The 26,342-nt window shown below is 41.6% G+C and overlaps 1 protein-coding gene across 2 annotated transcripts in view; it reads left to right on the top strand.

Annotated features, from left to right (window-relative positions):
* PDK3 (pyruvate dehydrogenase kinase 3) overlaps window positions 1-26,342 on the top strand; it is a 92,158-nt gene that overhangs the window by 25,863 nt on the left and 39,953 nt on the right. For both annotated transcript variants that reach the window (XM_061407820.1, XM_061407819.1), the window contains exons 2-5: window positions 1,905-2,046; window positions 6,103-6,174; window positions 10,173-10,357; window positions 12,859-12,948. In XM_061407820.1, the coding sequence (XP_061263804.1) occupies window positions 1,905-2,046; window positions 6,103-6,174; window positions 10,173-10,357; window positions 12,859-12,948 (489 nt within the window). The remainder of the gene's footprint in view (window positions 1-1,904; window positions 2,047-6,102; window positions 6,175-10,172; window positions 10,358-12,858; window positions 12,949-26,342) is intronic.

Below are 26,342 nucleotides of genomic sequence, written 5' to 3'. Positions count from 1 at the left end.
TGAGGTTCACCACAAGTTGTTTTGAAATATCAGCATTTTTAATGCACTTGGATGAACAATGGTTCATCCATAAAAATTATATTTATGCAGAACATTTCAGGAATGATTTTATGTATATATATATATATAATCTGAAGCAAAGCAGCCTGAATCATTGTGTTAATCATCTAAGCCAGATAAATGTGTATCGAGTAAGTGTTGGAAGGTCATTGCTGAGATGCTACACTTCTCTTCCTTTTTGCAGTATTTCCCTTAGGAGAAAAGGGAAAAGCAGAATTATTGATTAATTACAGATTTATCAGAGGCCTTCAATATACTACTCAATTAGAATGGGGAAAGTGAGGGATGGGTTAAGACTTTAATCTTTTATTCTGACTTTTCTGGAAATGGAGAAGGGGGCAGGGGGCATTGGGCAGAAGAGGTTCTGCAGATGAGCCTCAAAAGTGGATTCTTTTATTTCCAGTCTCACTTGGTAAGGACAGGAAAGGAAGAAACCAGAACTGGGCTGGAAGTGTTAGAATGGATTTACTTCTGAACCTCTAATTTGCTGCCTCATCATAGGCAGAAGAAAGTAGAGAGTTTGGAGGTGAGCCCTGCTTCCTTCTCTCTGGGCCTGGCCCTGAGGTGGCCCATTTCCCAGCAGCCTGCAGGGGACATGGGGCATCGGGAAGGCCTATCCGATCGTGAGGTAGTTGGGCCGGACCTGTAAGTATCAGGACAGAAGAACTAACATTCACTGAACACTTGGCTGTGTATCAGGCTCTGTACTTGTCACGTGTCGTCTTTACAAAAATGGATGTTTCATCCCTATTTTACAGATTAAGGCAGCTGAGACTCAGAAGTTAAGAAGCTTAAGAAGGGTTTCCTACCCCACACAAGGGCAGAGTTGAGGCTGAAGCACATTTCTGTCCCCAGAGCTCCTGTCCTTGCTGTCACATCCTTGCTGGATTTACAGCAGGGTGGGGCTTGGGAGCAAGACCAATCATGGAACTGCTGGGGTCACGTGGCAGCCAGGGAAGGGGCCCGGGGTCTCCTCTTTCACGTGGTCTGGTATCTTTTCTCTCACTGTGCCACCACTCCAGTGCTGAGGGCACCTGTGAGCTGGCTTCTTGGGCACCTCCCGAGTCCTGTGTCTCGGTCAGACCCAGGGTCTGTGGCTGCTTCCTGGTCCTGAGAGAAACATGTTTGAAGAAAGTCTTAGGAAGCAGTCGACCCACAGTAGGTGAATGTTTGTGGAATGAATGGGTTTGTTGCCTTCTGGAAACCCCTGTGAACAGGAGTGAATTTACACGTTCTCCTAGTTTTCTACATGGCAGTTTTCCCACAGCGTTTATTTGAAAACAAATTCCGATTATATCCCAGGTCACTTTTATACCGCCACTGGGAACACTAGGGATGTATTTGTGCGGAGGAAAAAAACACAGCTTTCGAGGTTGCCTCTTGGAATAAACGCTCCTTTTCTATTCTAATTAAATTATTTTCTTAAGCTTGCTATTTCAGAGGATAAAGATTTAACTAGAGATTGCAGGGTTACTTAATGTTTTCTTCCCAGCCAGTCACTGGGCTATCATGCTGCTGCTGCTGCTGCTAAGTTGCTTCAGTTGTGTCCGACTCTGTGTGACCCCATAGACGGCAGCCCAACAGGCTCCCCCGTCCCTGGGATTCTCCAGGCAAGAACACTGGAGTGGGTTGCCATTTCCTTCTCCAGTGCATGAAAGTGAAAAGTGAAAGTGACTCTTTGCGACCCCATGGAGTGCAGCCTACCAGGCTCCTCCGTCCATGGGATTTTCCAGGCAAGAGTGCTGGAGTGGGGTGCCATCGCCTTCTCCAGGGCTACCACGAGAACCCTTATTATTCCATCTGTTAGGGTATAAAATCACGGAACATTTTTCATCTGTTAATAGGGAGAGATAATGCGTGTGAGAAAACTTCGTATATGTTCCTACGAAAGGAGCTTCCTGTGCGCCTGGCTAACACAATGAGAGAAGTTAATCTTCTGCCGGAGAACTTGCTTAACCGCCCTTCGGTGGGATTGGTTCAGAGCTGGTAAGTACATAGTATGTGGCAGATGGGTCTACCCAGAATGCTCAGGACATTTGGCATTGGGACCATTCTCCCTAAAAGTACACGTACTGCTTCCTGTGGGTATTACTCATTCAGGATAGCTGGGTTTCTTAGGTAATTAAAGGGTTTTTTTTTTTTTTTCTAAACTAATACAACAATGTGTAATTATCCTAAGGAAAATGCTTTTCAACTGTACGAGACACTTGTTTGACTTTTCAGTTTTTTTCTGGTTATAAATCTGAATTTTCAGGTAATTGAGAGTTTTAAGTTTTTTTTGTTTTTTTTTTTTTTTTGGTTTGGACGCAGACCATTTTTAAAGTCGGTTGAATTTGTTACAGCATTGCTTCTGTTGCATGTTTTAGGTTTTTGGCTCTGAGTCATGTGGAATCTTAGCTCCCTGAACAGGGACTGAACCCACACTCCCTACATTGGAAGGCAAAGTCTTAACCGCTGGACCACCAGTGAAGTCCCAAGTTTTTCTGAGGGGGAGGGGTGGTAGTGGAGAAGTCTCAACATAGTGTATAATTGTCCTAAGGGAAATAACTTCTCAACTGTACCAGACACTTTCTTGACTTAAAATTTTTTCGGTTATAAATGTGATTTTTATTGGAAAAAAAAATAGGGAAGTGAAGAAAATTATGGAAAGAATACCAATGCAGTGGCCCCTGTGAGCAGGTCTCCCAATTCTTTCTTTGACTAGGGGAATGTTGCTACTTTGATCCAGTCTCTGTCATGGTTTTTTCTGTTTTTCCTTTTAAAAAAGTTTTTGGAAGATCATACTTATTTTAGGACAAATTAAGTCATTTGAAGGGGAGCATCCCAAGTGAAAAAGATCAGCTACCTGCTGTGCTTCATCTGCCCCATGAAAAGTCTGAAAAATCTTAACAGGATAACTTAATGTGATGCTTAAAGCATGTGCTGTCTAATTGAGGAAGTTGAGTTTGTGACTGAACTGCCCACTCGGTAGGCAGAGTGTGAGGCAGTGGCTGAATGGTAGGAGGGAAGACCAGGTGGTGTATTTTTAGAAAGGGATTTACATGGAAATGCTTCCATGTCTCCTCTGTATTCTCCAAGCAGAGAGCAAGTCCCCATGGAGAGAGCTGGAGGAGTGCGTGAGGCCGGATGCAAGGAGAGTGGAACCATTCATTAGTTGGTGGCTAGACCGGGCTACTGGAGGATAGCCATTCACCAGTCATTCCTCAGTAATGCTGGTTATAGTACATTCTTAGGGTTGAGAATGAGTCATCTGAGAAGCAGTCTATGGGTGGTCTTAGAGGTACAGTATTGAGTTCCTCTCCCAGACAGGCAGCCGTGGCTGGGGTAGCAGACCCAGGACCCAGGATAGCTCAGAGAGGCAGCGACCTTGGCTTCCATCTCAGAGTCAGTTGGATTTTGCCCTGAACTCATAGCTTGTTTTAGAAGCAGCAAGTATTATTCTTGCTTGCATGAGACTTTCTTATTGCTCTGAGACCATGATAAGAGATTTTCCACCACAAAGTATATAAGCACTATTAGGGGCCTGCTACTGGGCCGGAAATTCTGGATAGGCTAGCTATCTTTCAGTATTACTGTATCGCCCCAATCTCGGAATCCAGTTCAGGAGCATGTGTCATCTTGACCTGTCGTTTCCTTTTCTTCTCGAAAGCGAATCTTAAGTATACTGGGCCATGAAGCTCACCTGAGTCAGTGTGTTCTCTGTGCCTTCTTGACTTGCAGGATGAGAAGCTCAGCATAATCTTCGACCTCTTTCCACTTATAACATTTTTTTAAATGACATCCCCTTCCGTAAGGATGGTGTGCCAGCCTGAAAATCTGCTGACATGTGGCAGGCCTGAGGGCATCACTGTGGATGGCTGCCTGTGGCCTCTTAGGATGGCTTGACCTAATGATTTTAACAGTGTCTGATTCATAGCCTTAAATGCTCAGAAACCATATTAAAAAATTATCCCGAGATGAACATGCTTTAGTATCATGCATTGTCACAAAGTTCAGGTGAGGCTGATTAATAAGACATCATTCCTGTTTATGTGTTTATAAGCTAAACGGTCATGGTTAGTTGTTGGCATGCCCTCATCCTCTATCCCACGCAGAAGAGTAGGATTAGTTGTAATTAGTTACTAAAAATAATTGGGATAAGGGATAATTTGTTCAGACGTGTTCAGACCCAAAGCAGAGCTCACACACCTCTAAGTAATTGGAATCCTGAATCGCATTATTTCCTCCATTCTCCAGATCTTTACTGGACACATTATTGCTTACGCTGGCCCTGACTGAGATATGTTGGTAATCAGCAACAGGACCTGTTTCAAAGGGCCTAAAAGAGGCATAGATGGGCAAACAGTGAAAACAGTGACAGACTTTATTTTGGGGGGCTCCAAAATCACTGCAGATGGTGATTGCAGCCATGAAATTAAAAGACGCTTACTCCTTGGAAGGAAAGTTATGACCAACCTAGACAGCATATTAAAAAGCAGAGACATTACTTTGCCAACAAAGGTCCGTCTTGTCAAGGCTATGGTTTTTCCAGTAGTCATGTATGGATGTGAGAGTTGGACTATAAAGTAAGCTGAGCGCCGAAGAATTGATGCTTTTGAACTGTGGTGTTGGAGAAGACTCTTGAGAGTCCCTTGGACTGCAAGGAGATCCAACCAGTCCATCCTAAAGGAAATCAGTCCTGATATTCATTGGAAGGACTGATGCTGAAGCTGAAACTCCAATTCTTTGGCCACCTGATGCGAAGAACTGACTCATTTGAAAAGACTCTGATTCTGGGAATGGTTGAAGATGGGAGGAGAAGGGGATAACAGAAGATGAGATGGTTGGATGGCATCACCGACTCAATGGACATGAGTTTGGGTGGACTCCTGGAGTTGGTGATGGACAGGGAGGCCTGGTGTGCTGCAGTCCATGGGGTCGCAAAGAGTTGGATGCGACTGAGCAACTGAACTGAACTGATAAGAGGCATTCTTTCTCTTCCATTTACATGTTGATGAATTTAGGTTAACTCTAAGAAGGAATCCTCTTTATTTCTGATTCTAACTTCTTAGCATCCTTTTCAGGGTCACACACTTGCTTATTAAATATTCTATGCACTTTTTTTGGTAATCAAACTATAGACTTGGTGTCCCAGTTAGGATATGTGTATTAGCAAGTTAGAAAATCCAACTAAGCCTGACTGAAGCAATAAATGGTGACTAAGATCCTCCCATAGGATGAGCTTTTGGAGTTGGTGTAATTCAGAGAGTCACGAGATTTTCAAGGTCCTACTTTCCATGGGATTGACTTCATTCAGTTCAGCTCAGTCACTCAGTCGTGTCCGACTCTTTGCGACCCCGTGGACTGTAGCAGGCCAGGTTTCCCTGTCCGTCACCAACTCCTGGAGCTTGTTCAAACTCACGTCCATCGAGTTGGTGATGCCATCCAACCATCTTGTCCTCTGTCCTGACTGGATTTTCTCCTGGTGACAGAATAGCTGCAGCAGTTGCAGGCTTTACATGCACCTCTCTCCCAAAGACCACCAGCAAATCTGCTCTCATTTTAGTGGCCTGAATTGAGGCTCCATTCTTGAGCCAACCCCTGAGTTCGGGGGAATGCAGTGCAGTGACAGGCTTAGACCAGGACTATCAGACCAATTAGGAATTAGTGACAAGAGGAATAGGATTACCCAGAGGAAAACTGGCCACTCAGGAGCTCTGCATAGTATGAGCTTCCCCTGAAGCACTTGAGTTCCATGGGAGAGCGAGGGGATTGGATGGATACCTGGGTGGAAATTTAAGGTATTCCAAGGCTTCACTGGTGGCTCAGACGGTAAAGAATCTGCCTGCAATGTGGGAGACCTGGGTTTGATTCCTGGGTTGGGAAGATTCCCTGGAGAAGGGAATGGCTACCTACTCCAGTATTCTGGCCTAGAGAATTCCATGGACTGTATAGTCCATGGGGTCACAAAGAGTTGGACATGACTGAACTGGCTGGTGACAAAGGAAGAGGGGAAGGAGGCTGGATGTTGGGTAGGCAACTAACACAGTATCTCTTTTTCAGGTATATGCAGAGTTTTCTTGAACTTCTAGAATATGAAAATAAGAGCCCTGAAGATCCGCAGGTCTTGGATAAGTAAGTAGGATACTAAACTTACCTGAAAGTCAAAAAAATGTTTTGGTAAATGGAACTCACGTCACTGAGAGCCAAGAAGTACAAGTGGGATGGAAGCATTAGGTTTCTTAATGGGTAACAGCTCAACATTGCAGTTTTTTAATTAATTTTTCATTGGAGGATAATTACTTATTGTGATGGTTTTTGCCATATATCAACATGAATCGGCCACAGGTATACATGTGTGTCTCTTCCCCTACCCATCCTGAACCCCCTTCCCACCTCCCTCCCCACTCTAAATTTGAGCTAAGAATTTAACTAGTACCAGGAGACCCTTCAAATTACACCTCATGATCTAATTCTTAATACTTGTGCTTCTTTCTGGTGAACTGGTGCTGGGCACCCACTGTAAATATTGCAGTAAATGTTCCACCTAGTGGTAGTTTTAAGAATGCACTGACCTCTGTGTATACATGAGTTTATGTACTTAGTCCCTTATAATTTGTTTTTAAAGTTTCAATGCAGTAATTACATTTGAGCTCAGAGAAAAGATAATGCTTTTATTATGGAGAAGCATAAAAGTATGCTATTAACATAACTATTCTGAATTCCATTGCTGCTATTAGGCATGGAGACTGCTAAATTTGCATGCTGATGGAAAATATTTCCAGTTTTTCTTTTTCATTTAACCAGAAAACACCCAGCTCTGAGTGTGTTTTTTCCCCAGCCAAGAGAAATTGTGTCCTCTTCCCATTAATTTTCTCCTCTTTCATGTACCCATCATTGAATGCATACAGCAGGCCTATTGTGCTGAGGAATTTCCAAGTAGAAACCTGGCCCACATCATTGTGGCCAAATGCCTTACATGTAGGTGTTCCATAAAAAGAACTAAGAAATATCACATTACATAAGTGACCTTAGCTCCAGGCATTTAACCCAGCTGTCTCAATTCACAGATAAGGAAAATGAGGTCCAAGATGGGAAGTGACTTCCCCCAGATCGTAACGTCAGTTTGGAGCAGAGCTGAGTCTCTAAATCATATTCACTCTCCCTCAGTACAGTTGTTCTTTGCAATGCACCATATTGCCAGAACTGCTGGTCTGAGTCTGAGTCGCTAGGTCAGATGTACTTGTAAATTAAAATGCAAAGGAAAAAAAGTCCTGACCTGTTTTTACTTCGTGAGATGTTTTCTTAATGGGTCTATGAAATGTGGAAGAAGAGGCGTTGGATTAGGGCCCCGGCTATAACGCTTTCCTTGTTACAGGCCTTTGCTGTCATTTAAGTTATCGAAGTTAAATGAATCGAATCCAGAAGCTTTGTTTTCACCAAAGTCCTTAGCTAGTGACAGTTTGTTTGGCTGGTATCCTGCAAATAAGGACTGACCTCTCTAGCTTCAGATTTGGGGATGAAGGTTTGTGAGCATCTGTGATATTACATTTCTGCTGTGTACTTCCTGCAGTCCTGTAATTTGTGGACACAAGCCTTTAGAAGCTGCCAACTTCTGGATCCAGTGTGTACAAGATCGTAATGATAACAGCTCTCAGTGAGTTTCAGTAACCTGCCCAGGTTGCCATGAAGCTAGTTGGGAGACTTGAGGTTGTAGAAGCCAGATGCTTGTGGTAAAGGAAGGAATGGGGAGTCCTGTTCATCACAGCAGCCTTTTCTGCTCAGTGAGAGGTTATATAGGAGTCGTGAGCAGGGAAATCATAAGTAAAGTGAAAGTAGCAAGGAAGATGAGGATGTTGATCATAGTGACAAAGTTTAGAAGAGCCCGGGACTTACATAGTGGTCCAGTGGTTGAGTCTTTGTCTTCTTATGCAGGGGGTGCCGGTTCGATCTCTGATCAGGGAACTAAGCTCCCATGTGCCACAGTGCTGTGCTTAATCACTCAGTTGTGTCCGACTCTTTGTGACCCCATGCACTGTAGCCCACCAGGCTCCTCTGTCCGTGGAAATTCTCCAGGCAAGAATACTGGAGTGGGTTGCCTTGCCCTCCTCTAGGGGATCTTCCAAACCCAGGGATCAAACCCAGGTCTCCTGCATTGCAGGCAGATTCTTCACTGTCTGAGCCACCAGGGAAGCCCTGGGTGTGGCCAAAAATGTAAAATTAAATAAGACTTGTTGCAAAAAAGAAAAGGAGCCCCAGAAGATTGGGTAAGTAGTCTGAGAATTGAACCATTGAGGCAAGTCTCCTCCCTACAGATAAGTTGAGTCACTTTCCTACTGTAATGAATTGTTACACTTTAGTAATATTTCATTATGATTACATTGGGAAGAGCATTATGTAAAGGATAAATGGTCCATTAGAAAATTTCTCATGAATAATTTTGACCTTCTAATTTCTGAGTTGACTTATTCATTTTTGCTGTCTCTGTACATATGTATTTATTACAGAAGAGTTTCATCATTGAGAAACATAAGACTATGCAGATAGTCACTCCAAATTTCCATTACTGGAAATTAAACTGTTAACATTTTCCTTCCATCCATACTTTTAACTTGGCGTACGTGTTTCTATATGTACAGAATGTTTTGTTTTGGTTTTTACAAAAATAACAGTGTCAGTATTATAGGTCTACATAGTGGTCCGCCTGTAGATAAGTCAGATGACTTGATCTCCTGTTACTGGGTTTAGAATAGTTTGTGGTCTTCTTGCTACCCTAAGTAGTGCTCTAAAGAACAGCTCTGAAATACGGTTGTTGACCTTATCCAGTTCTTTTCCTAGAGTCAGTTCCTGGGAGTGGAATAACTTTGTTTGGGCTTTTGATACAGGCTGCTCAGTCGCCCCTAGAAATTCATCAGCTACGTGCCCACTCTCTAGCCAGCAGTGGTTATTCTTTGCCAGTCCGGTAAGCATAGTGTTGCATTGTTTTAATTTGCTTTCCTTTTATTATTTCAAAGGTAAAGTTATTGGCATTTGCATGCCCTCTGGTACATTTTCTATTGATACCAGGCCCCTTGCCTAGTTTTCTGTTAGAGTGTGGTCATCTTTTCCTTTACTAAGAATAGTAACTCTTGTGAATGTATATTTCTCAGATTTAACTTTTCTTGTGTCCTTATAAGATTGCCAAGATCCTAGACAGGCCTATGATTTGTTTCTTCATGGTTTCTGCCTTTGGTATTAGGCTTAGAACAGTCTTCCTTACTCCCAAGGTTATATACTTACTCACCTGATTTTCTTCTTTCTTTTCTACAATTTCACCCTTTTACATTTAAGTTTTTTAATCCATTTTTGGGCATAAGGTTTAAAATTGGAGCATGACTTACATTGTTAGTCAGCTATCCCAACTAATTTGTTTCCCTACTGACTTACATTGTCACTTCATCATCAATATTGCTGAATTTTTACACACACCTTCTCATTCATCCTTGATTCTGGTTCCAAGGTTTTTATTTGGTTCCATTGACTTGCCTTTCTGTTCTTAGTTACCAGTCTCAATATAGTTTTCCCTCTACACCTTTACAATAATGTACCCAAATATTTGAATAGGTTTGTCTTAATCACCTTTGTTCTATCTGTGTTCCATCACTATTGTACTGCTGTGAGAAATTTGCTTCAAATTTTTGCTTTTAAACAGTTTGGCACCATTTATTTCTTCATGGAAGCTATCTTTTTAAGAGTCCATCATAAATCCTTGGAGATTTTTGGTATTGTCTTCATGTTGTCAGAAGAAACATCAATAAATTCTGCAGTTGTGTATTCAGCAAACATTTATAGGGTCTGTTTCATATGTAATTATTTATCTAGAAAGTCAGTGGATTCCTAAAAAGGTATTTGAGCATTCTGTTTCTTTATTTAAGAAGTATTTCTGAAGGAAGACTTTCTATAGAAAGTTTCAAGCAAAAACTGGGTAATCCTTTAGTTTCTTGTGAGTACTTCCTTGTAGCCTATGATGATAATGATGGTTCTGCCTATAAAAATACCAGCAGGTAAATAGTTCTGAAATAAAGCTGGGAAATTTGTGAATTAGTCCATGAAACATAAAGACTGACCACTTTTTTTGTTTCCTTCCCATGCAGCTTTCTCCAAGTCCTAATTAAAGTCAGAAATAGACACAATGATGTGGTTCCTACAATGGCCCAAGGAGTGATCGAGTACAAGGAGAAGTTTGGGTTTGATCCATTCATTAGCAGTAACATCCAGTATTTTCTGGACCGATTTTATACCAACCGCATCTCTTTCCGCATGCTTATTAACCAGCACAGTAAGTTGGGTTTTCTTGGTCCAGTTTTGAAAAGATAATCAGAGTTATTTCACCCAAATGTTTTCCTATTGCTTCACTTTCAATTACTGATCTGCATTTTTGTCTAGAAATTTTACTTCTAGGTCAGTTTTTCCTAAGTGAGTTCTATCTATGAAAAAGCTAATCTTTAGAACTCTCAGTTAAAGGAAATCCTTGAAAGGCTTTTTGGATACTCATATTACAGACAGGACCACTGCCTGCCTTTTAAGCCTCTGCTGTTATGTTCCTGGTGGGGCATAGTATCTGACAGGCACCTGGCAGCCTGGTGTTCATCTCTGAATGCTTTCAGTGTCTCTAGAGTCAGTTCTAATCTTTATCCAGTATGGCACATGGTTTCCTTTTTTGGTTTTAAAAACAAACCTGAGATAATGATACTGAGAATATTGAATTGGCATGTTGGCAATATGAGCAATTGATCTTACATATCACAGTGATCAGTGAAATCAGATTACGTGGAATTGTCAAACCCTAATCTTGTATTGAGAGTTTTACTCTCCTCTCTAGGCTGATAAGCAGATAAGAAAAGAATAACTAAAATTCTCTCCACAAAAACTTTTAAATTCATTTTCAGCATGTCTCTGTGTCCAATGTCATAATTTTTATGAAAAAGCATCTAGTGTCTAGAGTCGAATTCATCCTCTTTGTTGAGTCAGAAAATGGACAGAGCATCTTTATTTTAGTAATATTACTTTATTTGGATAAACGTTATGCAGCTGTTAAATGTGGGTTTGTTCTAAATGTGTGTCTGTTGAAAATGTGTTTGGCAATTTACAGGAAATTTAAAAGAAAAAAAAAGAACCCCAATACTATTGAATTAAACTACTTAGATAACTGCATTTTCTTTCTGACCTGAATATGTATGTCCACATGGTTTTCGATCATTAAACCATGTACATGTTTTTCGATCATTAAACTTGCGCATCTCTTGTTTTTCTTCCACTTAATCAATTGGCACTTTACATATTGGCCTAATGCCCATGTTTGTCCTCTTTCATAATTAAAACCTTCATCTATTTTATTTAAGCATTTTCCTTTCGTGGAGTCTAAGTTATTTCCCATTTCTTGTTTGACTTAAAAATAGTCACACGTATAAACATTTGCATTCAGATTGCTTTTTTCTTTGAAGGGGTCTCCTTTTGCCTTTTTAAAAAAATTATTTTTAATTGGAGGATAATTGATTTACAATGTTGTCTTGGTTTCTGCCATACAACAACAAGAATCATCCAAAATTATGCATATTTTATAATTATAAAGTATACAATTGTATAAATTGTCCTCCCTCTTGAACCTCCCTCCCACCCCATCCCAGCCTTCTAGGTTGTCACAGAGCACCAGGTTGAGCTCCCTGTGTCATATAGCAACTCCCCACTAGCTGTCAGTTTTACACATGGTTGTAGGACTTCCCTGGTGGCTCAGACGGTAAGCGTCTGCTTACAATGCAGGAGACCAGGGTTCAATCCCTGGGTCGGGAAGATTTCCTGGAGAAGGAAATGGCAACCCACTCCAGTACTCTCGCCTGGGAAATCCCATAGATGGAGAAGCCTGGTAGGCTACAGTCCATGGGGTCGCAAAGAGTTGTATACGACTGAGCGACTTCACTTTGTGTGTATGTGTCAGTGCTACTGTCTTTAATTGTCCCACCCTTTCCTTCCCTGCTGTGTTCATAAGTCTGTTCTCGCATCTCCATTTCTATTCCTGACCTTCAGATAGGTTCATCAGTACCATTTTTGTAGAATCCATATATATGCTTTAATATCTGATACTTTTTTTTTCTCTTTCTGACTTATTTCACTCTGTATAAGAGACTCTAGGCTCATCCACCTTACTAGAACTGACTCAAATTCATTCCTTTTTATGGCTGAGTAATATTCCATTCCATTGTATATATGTACCACAACTTGGGTTTTTTTCAGAAGTAAAATTTTGCCAACCTTGTATATTATGAAAGTAGTTGAGTGTTTTCTTAAAAATGCTTGCACAAATAGTGTAGTATGGTGAAAGTAACTTCTATGATCGAGGCATTTGAAGTGTTCATGGTAAAAGACCCTTTGTAAGCCTAGCCTAACGCTGCAGACTATTTTGTAAATATTTAGTGAATGTTGGAATAACTGTCTAGGATATTGCTGAGAAGGTGGGTTAACTTGACTCAGGATGAAAGGAAGCAGTTTTTCAACCAGATCACATTGGGTCGGGGAGAGCAGGTTGGATATGTGCTTCATGTTGCTGCTTTAGGACCGGCTAACTGCACGTGGCAGGTCTCATGGCATGGCAGGTCCTCCACTGTATGATAACTGATCACCAACCAGTTGAGTGGATTCTGTTACTCTAAGTCACTGTGGCTGCTAAAACAGCTTTCACAATGAGAGGATCGTTTCAAAACTTAAAAGCCCCGAATTCCTCTGCCTGACCATCCTAGCCGGGTGTGTTTTTAATCCTCTCTCTTTTCTCTTGGGTGTGTTTAGCACTTCTGTTTGGCGGTGACACCAATCCTGTGCATCCGAAACACATCGGAAGTATTGATCCCACCTGCAACGTTGCTGATGTTGTGAAAGGTAAGGAGGCCAGTATCATGTTAGAGATTTTGTTTTGTTGGGATGCATTAGGGATGCAGTTTTGTTGAGGCAGCTTGGCTGTAGGGTTATGGCATTGAACTGTTTGCTGGTTCATCAGACCACTGTGGGCCCAAGCCACATGATCCAAATATGATCTGTTCTTTCTTGGCAGCTCAGGCAATGATGCATAGTTTGTGATGCTCAAAATGGGATTTTCTACTTCATGGACCAGGGTTTTTCTTGTAGTTCTAGCTAAATAGTAAATATTTATGAGTTTAAGTAAGAGTCTAAGTTTTGATTGCCACCACTGTCTGAAAATTTGAGAATATAAACCCTTGTTGTAAAATTCAGCTGAATTCACACATTGGTTAAAAAGTAGACATCTTGCCGACATGCCCTCCAGGTTGTAGGTTCTATGAGGCATTTGTGCTCACGGGTTCACTGGACATTGAGCTGGGCTCTGTTCCATTAGCCTCAGGGTACAACAGAGTGCATTAGAACAGCATTTTCCTCAATTTTCACTTAAGGTAAATGCTAGCTCCAAAAAGCCTTCCTGGTTGTAAATCATTGAGCGGGTTCCTGGCCCTCTCTAGTTTTTTTTTTTTTTGGTGTTATGGTTACCCTGCGCAGCCTCACATTCTGAGACTGTCCCCTTTCCTGGATCGTGTCTCCTGCAGCCTTCCTCTAAAACCCACATCTTACCCTGTCATGACCATCGCTCTCCCAGATCGTCATCAGGATCTCTCTTGCTGTCCTTTGTCTGGATTGTGTAGCTAGGTGAGAACAGGTAGAGCAGGGCTTGGTCTCTTTGGCAAAGCTCTCAAGCCCGCCTAAAGTGGAGTGACCCTTGCCATCGAAGCTTAGAGGGCCAAGGGAGGGGACCCAGTGTCGGCAGCCTCCCTGGTGGGGGAACAGACCAGATCTTCAGCCGCTGAAGCTAAGGAAAACCTGTGTTACTAATATTTGGTTACCCTGGGTATCCCCCTGGTGGCCTTAGCTCAGCCAAGGCTTGTCAGACTGCCTTGGCTTCTGTTTAGTTAGAAAACATGTACTCACATTACTCCAGTTATAAGTGAATAGGCTCGGCTTCAGCTCCCGAAGATACCTGTAGGTTTCTCTCTCACAAGATAACCCTCTGCAGGCCCCCGGCAGCGGAGGGAAGCAGGATCCATCTGACCAGGGCCTGTATGTTCACCTGGCCCTGGCCCAGTAGCTTTTATGATCTAGAAAACCTGGTTCACATAGTTGACTGCCACATGTGTCTTATGGACAAGACCCATATCCATAAAGCAAAAGGGCATTGTAATATTGATACATTGCATAGATGCCTTTTCTCTTGAACTGCCAGCAATTTGAAGTCAGGGTTTTTGTCTTATACATTGCACCTCACCTAGAACTTAGTATATGCCTGTGTACATGGTCAATAAATACTCCTTGGCTTCCAACCTCTGGTAATTTACTTTAAAAAAGGAAAGGCTTTATTGCAGTACAATTCACATACCATCCAATTCACTCATTTAAAATGTACAATTCAGGGATTTCTAGTCTGTTCACAGAGTTGTGCAGCTGTCACCATAATCCAGTTTTAGAAGTGTTTCATCACCCCACAAAGAAAACCCCATGCTCATTAGCAGTCACTCCCCACTACCCCTCTCCCCAGCCCTAGGCAACCACTAGTTTACTTTCTGTCTCTACAGATATTCCAGTTCTGGACATTTCATGTAAATGAAGTGATACAGTGTGTGGTCTTTTGTGATTGGTTTCTTTCACTTAGTGTAATGTTTTCAAGTGTCACCCATGTTGTAACATAAATCGGCACTTTATTTCTTTTTATGGTCCAATACTATTCCATTGTGTGAATAGACTGCATTTTGTTTTATCTGTTCATCAGCTGATAGACATTCAGATGAGCTAGGTGACCTTGGACATGTTATATAACATCTTTGGGCCTCCGTTTCTTCATCAATAAAATAGTACTCTTGGCAATTCACCTGTATCCTAGGGTTCAATGAGTTGACATAAGTAGAGCTCCTGAAGCAGGACAAGCACCCAACAAGGGCTGGAGGTAGACAAGTTCATGAGCATCCTGGGGCAATCCCATGAGTCATGTGCCTTCTCACTTATACCATTGATTGTGTAATAAGTTAGTGCCTTTGGTTTGTTTCTGGCATAAATTGTTGTTGTTGAGTCACTAAGTCTTGTCTGATTCTTTGCAACCCCATGGACCGCAGCATGCCAGGCTTTCCTGTCCTTCACCATCTCTTGGAGTTTGCTCAAACTCATGTCCATTGAGTCAGTGATGGCATCCAACCATCTCATCCTCTGTCATCCCTTTCTCCTGCCTTCAATCTTTCCCAGCAAATCAGCTCTTCACGTCAGGTGGCCAAAGTTATTGGAGCTTCAGCTTCAGCATCAGTCCTTCTAATGAATATTCAGGCGTAAATTATAAAATATTTAAAATCATTTAGGACATTGATAAAACAATTGAATATTTGATGATACCCACTGGAGTGGGTAGCAATTCCCTTCTCCAACCCAGTTGGTATCTTCCCAACCCAGGGATCGAACCCAGGTCTCCTGCATTGCAGGCAGGTTCTTTACCAGCTGAGCCATTAGGGAAGCCCAGATGTCCAAGAAACATTGTTAATTTTGTAGGTGTGATATTTGCTTTGTGGTTATGTTCGTTTTAAAGGCATCCTTAGCTTCAAGAGAGATTCTTTGAGATACCACACTTGATACAAAATGCCATGTGGGATTGACTCCAGAGAGTGGGCAGTGAGAAAGACTGGGCTGTGTTGGGAAGCATTGAGTCTTGTGATGAGCACACAAGGATTCTTGACACTGTGCTCTGTGCTTCTGTCTGTGTTTGCAGTTCTTCATGATAAAGCTGTAAAAATACACTCCTTTTTTATCATCTCAGTGTTTCTCTACAAAAAGCGTCTCGCTCATTTTTAGAGAGGTCGTAGCCATGAGTCAGTGTAAGTAGAGAACTAATGGGCATTCTTGGCAGTCGTTAGTGCTGCTGTCTGGTGAGTCAGAGGAGGCGGCTGCACGCTGGTGGAGAGCAAGGGCCGGTGTTTGCAGCCCTTATTGTCTGTGTGGCTCTTACTGAATCCTGCCTGGGCTTGGCGTCATTTGTAGCAATGCTCCTGTTGGTCTCTCTAAAGTGAAAGTTAAAGTTGCTCAATCGTGTCCGACTATCTGTGACCCCGTGGCCTATACAGTCCATGGAATTCTCCAGGCCAGAACACTGGAGTGGGTAGCCTTTCCCTTCTCCAGATCTTCCCAACCCAGGGATTGAACCTAGGTCTTCTGCATTGCAGGTGGATTCTTTACCAGCTGAGCCACAAGGGAAGCTCTAACGGGGGTGTAAATTCCTAAAAGGCTGGAATTAACTCTCATTCATGCTTGCATCACTTTTCTCGGGGACAGAAGTTTTGTACCAAACACTAGCCGAGGATTATGTGCAAGACAGCTGGATCAGTATTTGAAAGAAAAAACCTAGAAGTTTGTGTCTCCTGCTTTCTTGGGCCTTTTCAGTCAAGGCTTTGACCTGGGCCAGATGGCTCCCTCCCTCATTCTGGGCTCACTCACAGCTTTATCTTCACTCCTTCTCCTGCCCTTTTTGACTTTGTACTCAGCAAACCCACCTGTTAGGGTGAACACAGTTTATTCCATCCATCCTCTCATGGAATCATTCCTACTACTTGTCTGGCACAACTAAAAGGCAAAGCTTAACCCCACGCCCCTCTGCCGCCTCCCCCAACGCACAGCTACACCTCACACTCAGGAAGGGTGGGGCAAGGACTGCCCTGCTTCCCACTCCCCACCACTTCCTTCAAACCTTGTTTTTTATTTCTTTATAACCTCTTTCCTTGAGGAAGACAACAGTGGGGGCTGGTTTTAGATTCTGAAAGTGCACGAACCTTTGAAGCAACTTCCACACCATCAGCTCTTCTTCCACCTTCGTAAATCATAAATTGCACCACAGCACACTGAGGATGCTTGGCTTGGACATACTTTCTAGAATGCAGTGGTGCTTCTTCTGCTTGGGGAGGCCTGTGTTAACTAAGGGTCACTTGTCTTCAAACTGTTGGTGTAAATTATACCACATCAATATGTATAAACATACATAATTTATTTATACGTTATGTAAACTGAAGAAATGTGAGTACAGAAAAGAAACTGATTTCCATAAAAATCAGGTTGAATGCTCTGGAAAGGCTTGATAAAAAAAGTTTCTTAAAAATGTAATGAAGTAACTGGGAACAAGGTAACTATTAGGTGACAGGGCAGCGGTGAGTAAAAATATGAGTAGGAATCTGCACTCAGATTGCTTGACAAGTATCTCTAGTGCACTTTAAAGAAATTGGAATTCATAGCTGTGTGCAGTATTGTTTATCTAAGAAATATGACCTGGAACCCCTATTCAAAGGAGGGGCTTTGGCCTTACATGAGAAGATTGGTAGAGGAATAAACTGTGTATTCATATGTGTGTTTTAGGTTAATATTTACAGTTGTAGTCATATTTTATGGTTTCTTACTATGCAACTTTTTTGTCAGTCATCCAACTCCTGTTCCCAGTTTGGTCAGTTAAGAGGACTAATACCATATAGTTGTTGTTGAGTCACTAAGTCATGTCTGACTCTTTGTGACCCCATGAACTGCAGCACACCAGGCTCCTCTGTCCTTTATTACCTCCTGGAGTTTGCTCAGATTCATGTCTATTAAGTTGGTGATGCTATCTAACCATAAAAAGTGCTCACTGAAGAAAACTGAGAAAATGTGGGAAAAGATGGAAGAGACTAAAAATCACCTGTCTTCATAACCCAGTGAGAACATTGTTTTCTACATTTGAATTCATACCCACTTTACAGATTGGTATATAACTGTGAATAACATGCATCTCTCTATGAAATCCATAGTACGTGTGTATTTCCCCATCTCCAGTGCCCACCACACACCACCTTCCTGGATGAATTCAGTATCTGATCTTCTGTACTCATAACCTCTATATTAGTTGGTTTTCCCAGCCAGGTACATATAATCCTTATTCCTCAGTGAGGCACTAGTCTTAAATCAGTTGCCTTTCCTGCCATGGCAGAATTGGCTTGACAGCCTAGCAGGAAACATGAAAGTCTCTTTCCTCCTTGTGGACAAAGCACATTTTAATAGGCAGCTTTCTGTTTCATGCCTATGGACCCCATTCTTAATTCTCGGAGTGTCTGGATACCCAAGCAGAAGCTCTTTCTGGTTCAAAATAAGTCTGAGAAAGAGTCAACAAGGCAGAGAGCACTGGCTCTCAGCAGGCCTAGAAGTTCTTCCATGTCTTCTAGTAAAAAGACACTGGAGCCTCCATTGCCAGGTGCCCCAGGGGCAGCAGGCAGAGTCCTCAAGGCTCCAGGCCTCTCCAGCTCTTCTTCCCAATCCGCCCCAGTACCGCCAGAAGAGGAAGAGATGCGTGTCAGCACCCACAACTCTTAGTGATGTCTTCCCACTGCCTTCCTTTTTTGAAGACAGTATTGTTTTCACTGGTTTTTCCCCTTCTCCTCTTAGCTTCTGAGATTTCTCAGTTAATCTTCTAACTCAGCGTCTCTCTCATATTTGTTTTCCTTTCCTTTTGTTTTAGGAAGCTTGAGGTAGAGGGTATAGGGGTTCTAAGTTCTAATGACAGCTCTGCTGTTGATTTTCTCAGCGGTGAAGGTCCTGCATGGTGTAAGCATAGTCAGATGTCAGCACCAGATGACCTGTGTGTGTGTGCGTGCAGGCGCGTGTGCATGTACACACATGTGCCTGTACATGGGTATGCACATGCGCATGTGTGTTTTATAGCCTTAGGGAAGCCTGAAGGAACTAACAGTGATCCCATACTTAGATCTCTTGAGACTCTAGGAAACTTTTATGTAGAAAGGTAGGGACAATATTTTTATTTTTGACTAGACAGTTGTATAAATGTGTTAGAGTGGGGTGCATCCTGCATCACAGTAATTGAATGTGCAGCACACTGAAGCATGCCTCCTTGCTGCTTATTTAGCACATTAATATCTACCTTTACACATCTGCAAATTACAGCCTCCTGGCAGTGAATGCTAGAATTAGCGTTGTAGAGCAGTTCCCATTATCCTCTAGGAGGTGCCTTCCATTGTGACTGTTTCCCCTCCTTTCTTTGTAAGAAACTGCAAAACAAAATGGAGAATCCTATGGTAAGATCATTTTAAAGGTACAGACTGAAGTACTTGGTACAAAAGTCAGCTCTCACAGCAACGTTAGCTCACCTGTGTTGTTCCTAAATGCTGTTATTGCTCAGCTTAGCCTAATAGCACACAGATGGAATCTGAAGAGTATGTCATTATTCTGGTCAGAAATAATGTCTTGTGCTCTCACTTTGGGCTCTTCAGGTGATGAGTAAGAGAGACCTACTCCCGCCAACTCAGGAGACAGACGCATTCAGAGAACCTAGTAGGTCCCATGGTAATCCTAGGGCAAGAAACACATTCCAGTCGGAGCTCTAGAGATTGGAACTGGGCAGCAGAAAGCAGGGTTTTTTCCTATGTATCTTAGTAAGTGGGTTGGTCAAGTCGCTCTCAAGACTCTTGAGAGTCCCTTGGACTGGGAGATCAAACCAGTCAGTCCTAAAGAAAGTCAGTCCTGAATATTCGTTGGAAGGACTGATGCTGAAGCTGAAACTCCAATACTTTGGCCACCTGATGTGAAGAACTGACTCATTGGAAAAGATCCTGATGCTGGGAAAGAGGCAGGAGGAGAAGGGGAGAAGGGGACGACAGAAGATGAGATGGTCGGATGGCATCACCAACTCAATGGACATGAGTTTGAGCAGGCTTCAGGAGTTGGTGATAGACTGGGAAGCCTGGCATGCTGCAGACACAACTGAGTGACTGAACTGGTCAAGTCATGGCCGCCCGCCCCACTGTCTTGTCTATAGACAGGCAAACCGTTTAAGGCAGCTTGTTAAGGGTGAGAACAGGCACTCCAGGCCTTCTTTCTACTCATCATAACTCTCCATGTATCCTTTTGTCTTCTGCTCTGCCTGACTGTCTCCATCCTGAATGTGCAGAAGATGAATTTCATCAACTCAGCCTATCTCTTTGCGCTTATGCGTCTGATCAGCCTGTGGATTGGTTGCTCTTGTGTTAGATGTTCTTTCCTCACTTCTCCAGTTGGCTGTGTTTTGGGCAGTGGCAGAGGTTCTGGCACTTAAAAAAAACAAAACCCTGATTCTCTCCTCTCAGGATGAGTTTTGGGTAGATGATGATAGATAAACCTTGTGAGAATTGACTTCAGCTTGTCTTAAAAGAAGCATACCTGTGACTGTAATGCTTTGTGGTCATATGAATTTACCTTGTTTGGGTAGTGCTTCTTAAGCATGAGCTTTATGATTTTTGGTATCCTTTTCGTTTGTTTTTTCAGCGTTCACTCAGATTCATCCTTGTCCAGACTCTGATATTTGTAAACAGACAATGGCACGTGTTTGGGATAGAGACTAATATGGATAACAGGGTTCTCTGGTGAATTTTGAATAGGAAAGTCTTCTAATGATAACATCTAATAACATAACATTACCAAAAAGATCTTTACGACCCAGATAATCATGATGGTGTGATCACTCACACTCACCTAGAGCCAGACATCCTGGAATATGAAGTCAGGTGGGCCTTAGGAAGCATCACTATGAACAAAGCTAGTGGAGGTGATGGAATTCCAGTTGAGTTATTTCAAATCCTAAAAGATGATGCTGTAAAGGTGGTGCACTCAGTATGACAGCAAGTTTGGAAAACTTAGCAGTAGCCACAAAACTGGAAAAGGTCAGGTTTCATTCCAGTCCCTAAGAAAGGCAATGCCAAAGAATGTTCAAACTACCACACAGTTGCACTCATCTCACACACTAGTAAAGTAATGCTCAAAATTATCCAAGCCAGGCTTCAACAATATGTCAGTCAAGAACTTCCAGATGTTCGAGCTGGATTTAGAAAAGGCAGAGGAACCAGAGATCAAATTGCGAACATCCACTGGATCATCAAAAAAGCAAGAGAGTTCCAGAAAAACATCTATTTCTGCTTTATTTATTACGCCAAAACCTTTGACTATATAGATCACAATAAACTGTGGAAAATTCTGAAAGAGATGGGCATACCAGACCACCTGACCTGCCTCTTGAGAAACCTATATGCAGGTCAGGAAGCAACAGTTAGAACTGGACATGGAGCAACAGACTGGTTCCAAATAGGAAAAGGAGTATGTCAAGGCTGTATATTGTCACCCTGCTTATTTAACTTATATGCAGAGTACGTCATGAGAAACACTGGACTGGAGGAAGCACAAGCTGGAATCAAGATTGCCTGGAGAAATATCAATAACCTCAGATATGCAGATGACACCACCCTTATGGCAGAAAGTGAACAAGAACTAAAGAGCCTCTTGATGAAAGTGAGAGGAGAGTGAAAAAGTTGGCTTAAAGCTCAACATTTAGAAAACTAAGATCATGGCATCCAGTCCCATCATTTTATGGCAAATAGATGGGGAAACAGTGGAAACAGTGTCAGACTTTATTTTTCTGGGCTCCAAAATCACTGCAGATGGTGATTGCAGCCATGAAATTAAAAGACGCTTACTCTTTGGAAAGTTATGACCAACTTAGACAGCATATTAAAAAGCAGAAATATTACTTTGTCAACAAAGGTCCATCTAGTCGAGGCTATGGTTTTTCCAGTGGTCATGTATGGATGTGAGAGTTGGACTGTGAAGAGAGCTGAGTGCCAAAGAACTGATGCTTTTGAACTGTGGTGTTGGAGGAGACTCTTGAGAGTCCCTTGGACTGCAAGGAGATCCAACCAGTCCATTCTAAAGGAGGTCAGTCCTGGGTGTTCATTGGAAGGACTGATGTTGAAGCTGAAACTCCAATTCTGTGGCCACCTGATGCAAAGTACTGACTCATCTGAAAAGACCTTGATGCTGGGAAAGATTGAGGGCAGGAGGAGAAGGGGATGACAGAGGATGAGTTGGTTGGATGGCATCACGGACTCAATGGACATGGGTTTGGGTGGACTCCGGGAGTTGGTGATGGACAGGGAGGCCTGGCGTGCTGCGGTTCATGGGTTCACAGAGAGTCGGACATGACTGAGCGACTGAACTGAATAACATAACATCCATACAGTATTAAATATTCCTTTGTGCTTTTCTTAACATCTAATGCAGGATTCCTGGCTATAGTAGATCTGTTGTGCTTGTTGCTATGTGAACCTTCCCTGTACTCTTAATGACTCAGTCTTTTTTAATTTTAATCTGTGTGTTAACATTTAGGGTACTCTTGCTTGGGGAAGTAGAAATGTGCTACACGTGCAGTTTTGTTAGTTACTTTATCATCAGTACTCTATTTCTCTTGAAAACAGGTTCTTAATGAAAATGACGTGTTCAGTGGCAGTAATAATCATTTCCTAATACTTCCTTTTAAAGATTGATGGTAAAGAAAAAACGTCTTAAAAAGATTGAATTTTTTTTAAATAATAAAATAAAAAGTAAAGGAAAAAAAAGATTGGTGGCTCAAATATTGGGTTGGCCAAAATGTTTATTTGGGTATTATTGCAAGATGGTACGAAAAGCTCAGAAGAACTTTTTAGCCAACTCAGTGTATAAAAGTAATTTGATAAATTATTGTGTTTGAGAGTTTTGGTTTCTACTTAAGAAATATGAAAGTTTTATTAGAAAGCTTATTAGTAGAATTTGCGTTTTACTCTAGATATAAAGGAAATGAATTTTTAAGCCAGTAGTTGAAGTTTGGTTGTAATGTTGGTGATTTTTAAAAACTTTTTCATTTTTATGTTATTTTACCTGAACAGAAGTGTCCTATTTGAGTATATATATGCTGTCATACTTGCCAGCGCCCATGATCACTCATATCCTACGAGTGACAGTGACAGGATTAGCATGACCCAGCATTGACTTTCTCGGCCAGTAGTCCCCAAATCTAGCTTCTCTTTTCAGAATTACTTGCTAAATAAGTTTTTTTATTGTTTTAAACCACAGATTCCTAGGCTACACAGAGCTGCTGCATCAGAATCTCCAGGGGTTCATTTTACCTGTGAACTTGCTAATGAATTCTGCACATGCAGTTTTGGGGACCCCTCTAGGGCACTAGTTCCCCATCTGACCAGAAAGAACGTCTCTGATCATTATAACTGATTGAACCTGGAGAATTTTCATATGGGTGGGGTTGTTCTATTTAAGAGAGCCATGGGAATTTGTAAGGATGCATGCAAATACAGATTTTGCCATTACTGCCCCCAAAATACTTCTGGCTGGCTGATGGTACATGTGAGTCTTCTTGAGTTTCTCAAGGATCATGATGCAGTTCCTAATTACAGCACTGATGCACTGTGATTTGTGGAAATGCTTGAAAAATCCTTGTTCACATGTGGTTTTAGGAATCATGGTGGGTCTTTGAGTTTCAGAAGTTGGCTGCGTCTATCTGGACTGTACCATCTTCCACATGTTATGTTTGTATCAAATTTAAAAAAAAACTGTTATAATCTCATGCTACTGGGCAAGCTAATGTCATGAAGAGCTAGCACATTTTAGCGGAGTTGGACTCATTTCCTGTTTCGTAGTGAATGGAAGAGCAGTTATGGTGTTATATACTTGGAGTGGTTTTGTGGAGATGTATTGGCGTTGCATATGGATCACAAAGCATCACTTTATGATTTTGGTACTTATTGGTTAAGTGTTGGAAGCTCTTGGTCAGCTTTGTGCTGTCGTGTCACTAGGTGGAGATGTAGCCTTGTTTGGTGGTATAGCCACAGCCCAAAGAGTATGTCTGGATTTCTTTTCTTATTTCAAAAGAACTTTAGAGATATTTGATGAGTTTTATTATACCCTACGAAAAAACTTGGGAACTTAATATAATTCTAAATTACCCTCTTCTTCATTAAGGTTTAAATCCAGTCCTACTTTAATGTCTGTTTTTACACTGATGAACTCTTTTTAAATTTCTTTCTCCTCTGGCTAATGTTTCTTTTGGCTAGCCCTCGTTATTTCATCTTGTCAAAGAGATTCTGATGTCTCTTTCTGTGGTTCTTTATAGTGGTTTAATTCTAAAAGTTTAATAAAGTAAGAATTTTTACTCTAAAGTCAAATATTAGGCAAAATTGAAGTTTAGTAGTAATAGGAGGTAAATGAACCAAAACTTACAGTCTGAACATACCCTAATTTTATCTTTTGTATTATTTTAGGTTGACATTGTCAATTTTTTATATGCTTAATTTCTGTCAGGCTTATTTCCCCCCCTTTCTTCCTTCCATCTTTTCCTCTTCCTTCTTGAATCTTGAATGTGGCTCCTCTATGCACAGTACTGATGTGAAGAGTTGAAAAGAAATGTGAGCCTGTCTCCAAAGAGCTGATAGCCGGTGGAGGACATTGCAAATGTGACCACGAAGCATTTTAAAGCAATTTGAATATCTGATCTTTAGAAATGATAAAGATGGAACTTTAAAAAAAATCTCCTTACTTTGGAAGACATTCTGACTGTTCTTCAGACATTTAAACATAAAGCTGCTGGATGATCAAGCAGTTTTTCTCTCCTAGGTATATACCCAAGGGAAATGAAAATAAATCTTCACCAAAATAACTTGCACATGAATGTTCATAGCAGTGTGAATGCACGTGTGAATGTCCACATGTAATACCCCAACAGTGGAAACAATCCAAATGTCTGTCAATGGATAAATGAATAGACAGAATGTGATATTTCTGCACAGTGCAATAGTAATTCAGTGATAAAAAGAAGCTAACTACCGATGCATGCTCCAACATCGGTGACTCTTGAAAACTTTATGCTAAGTGAAAGAAAACAGTCACAAAAGGCCATATATTCTATGATTTCATTTATATGAAATGCCCAGAATAGGAAAATCTTTAGAGACAAAAAGTAGGTTAGTGATTACCTGGGGATGGATGGGAGTGGGGTAATGACTGTTCATGGTTATGGAGTTTCCTTTGGGGGAATTGGAAGCATAAAATTAATTGCGGTCATGGATGCACAACTTTGCAAGTAAACTAAAAATCATTGAAGTGTATGTGCACTTGCAATGGGTAACTTGTATGAGAATTATATCTCAGTAAGCCTGTTTGTTAAAAAAATAAATTATCAAAAGGCTTACAGTTGATTAAGTGAAAGTCACTCAGTCATGTCCAAGTCTTTATGATCCCATGGACTATACAGTCCATGGAATTCTCTAGGCCAGAATACTTGAGTGGGTAGCCTTTCCCTTCTCCAGGGGATCTTCCCAACCCAGGAATCAAACCGAGGTCTCCTGCGTTGCAGGCGGATTCTTTACCAACTGAGCTATCAGGGAAGCCCACAATTGATCAAGTCAAGGAATATTTGTTGACTATCTAACAGTCATGGCATGAGTTCTATGTGAGTTACAAAACCAGTACAAACCCTGACCTCAGATTGCTTACAGTTGAAGAGAAAAGGCACACATGCAGTGTAAAACAATTCACTGTAGCTTTCTGAATTTGTTCCCATCTTTGGGTTGTAACTTCCTGATTTCTCTCTTCCATTCGACCTTCATGGCTCTGATTTTCTAACCCTTTGTCTGTTTTTTCTTTCAAAAGCAAACTATTAATCCTCAGATTTTGAAAAAATAACAGCCCCAATCTGTTGCCTGGGCTTCCCTGGTAGCTCAGCTGGTAAAGAATCCGCCTGCAATGTGAGAGACCTGGATTCGATCCCTGGGTTGGGAAGATCCCTTGGAGGAGGTCATGACAACCCACTCCAGTATTCTTGCCTGGTGAATCCCCATGGATTCTAGTCTGGAGGGCTACAGTCCATGGGGTCACAAACAGTTGGACATAACTGAGTGACTAAGCATAGCACAACCTGTTACCTTTAACTACCTAAAGGACATAAAAAAAATATTTTATTGAAGTGTAGGTGATTTAAAGGACATTTTAAAGCAAGAGTAGTATCTCCAGTAGCTTAAATTGTGTGGCTCATGGAAATCCGTTCATTTAGAAAATACATATTGGTGTTTCACTTACAAAGAATTGGAAGATCTTAAGAGAATTGGCCTTACTATTTTTGAAATTGCAACAAATATCTTTTTGGTACAGTTTAGTCAGGTTGCAGACTGGTCAGAAATACAGTCTTGAATTTATAGATTATCATGAAAAATGCCTTGCAGGAATATTTAAAAGTTTGTTTTGTATAGAGCTGGCTTATGTTGTCATTGGGAGACCTGGGTTGAATCCCTGGATTGGGAAGATTCCCCTGGAGGAAGGCATGGCAATCCACTCCAGTATTCTTGCCTGGAGAATCACCATGGACAGAGGAGCCTGATGGGCTATAGTCCATGGGGTTGCAGACTTGGACACAGCTA

The sequence above is a fragment of the Bos javanicus genome, chromosome X (assembly GCF_032452875.1).
Source record: "Bos javanicus breed banteng chromosome X, ARS-OSU_banteng_1.0, whole genome shotgun sequence".
Lineage (NCBI taxonomy): Eukaryota > Metazoa > Chordata > Mammalia > Artiodactyla > Bovidae > Bos > Bos javanicus.
This window is presented reverse-complemented; position numbering and strand designations above follow the sequence as displayed.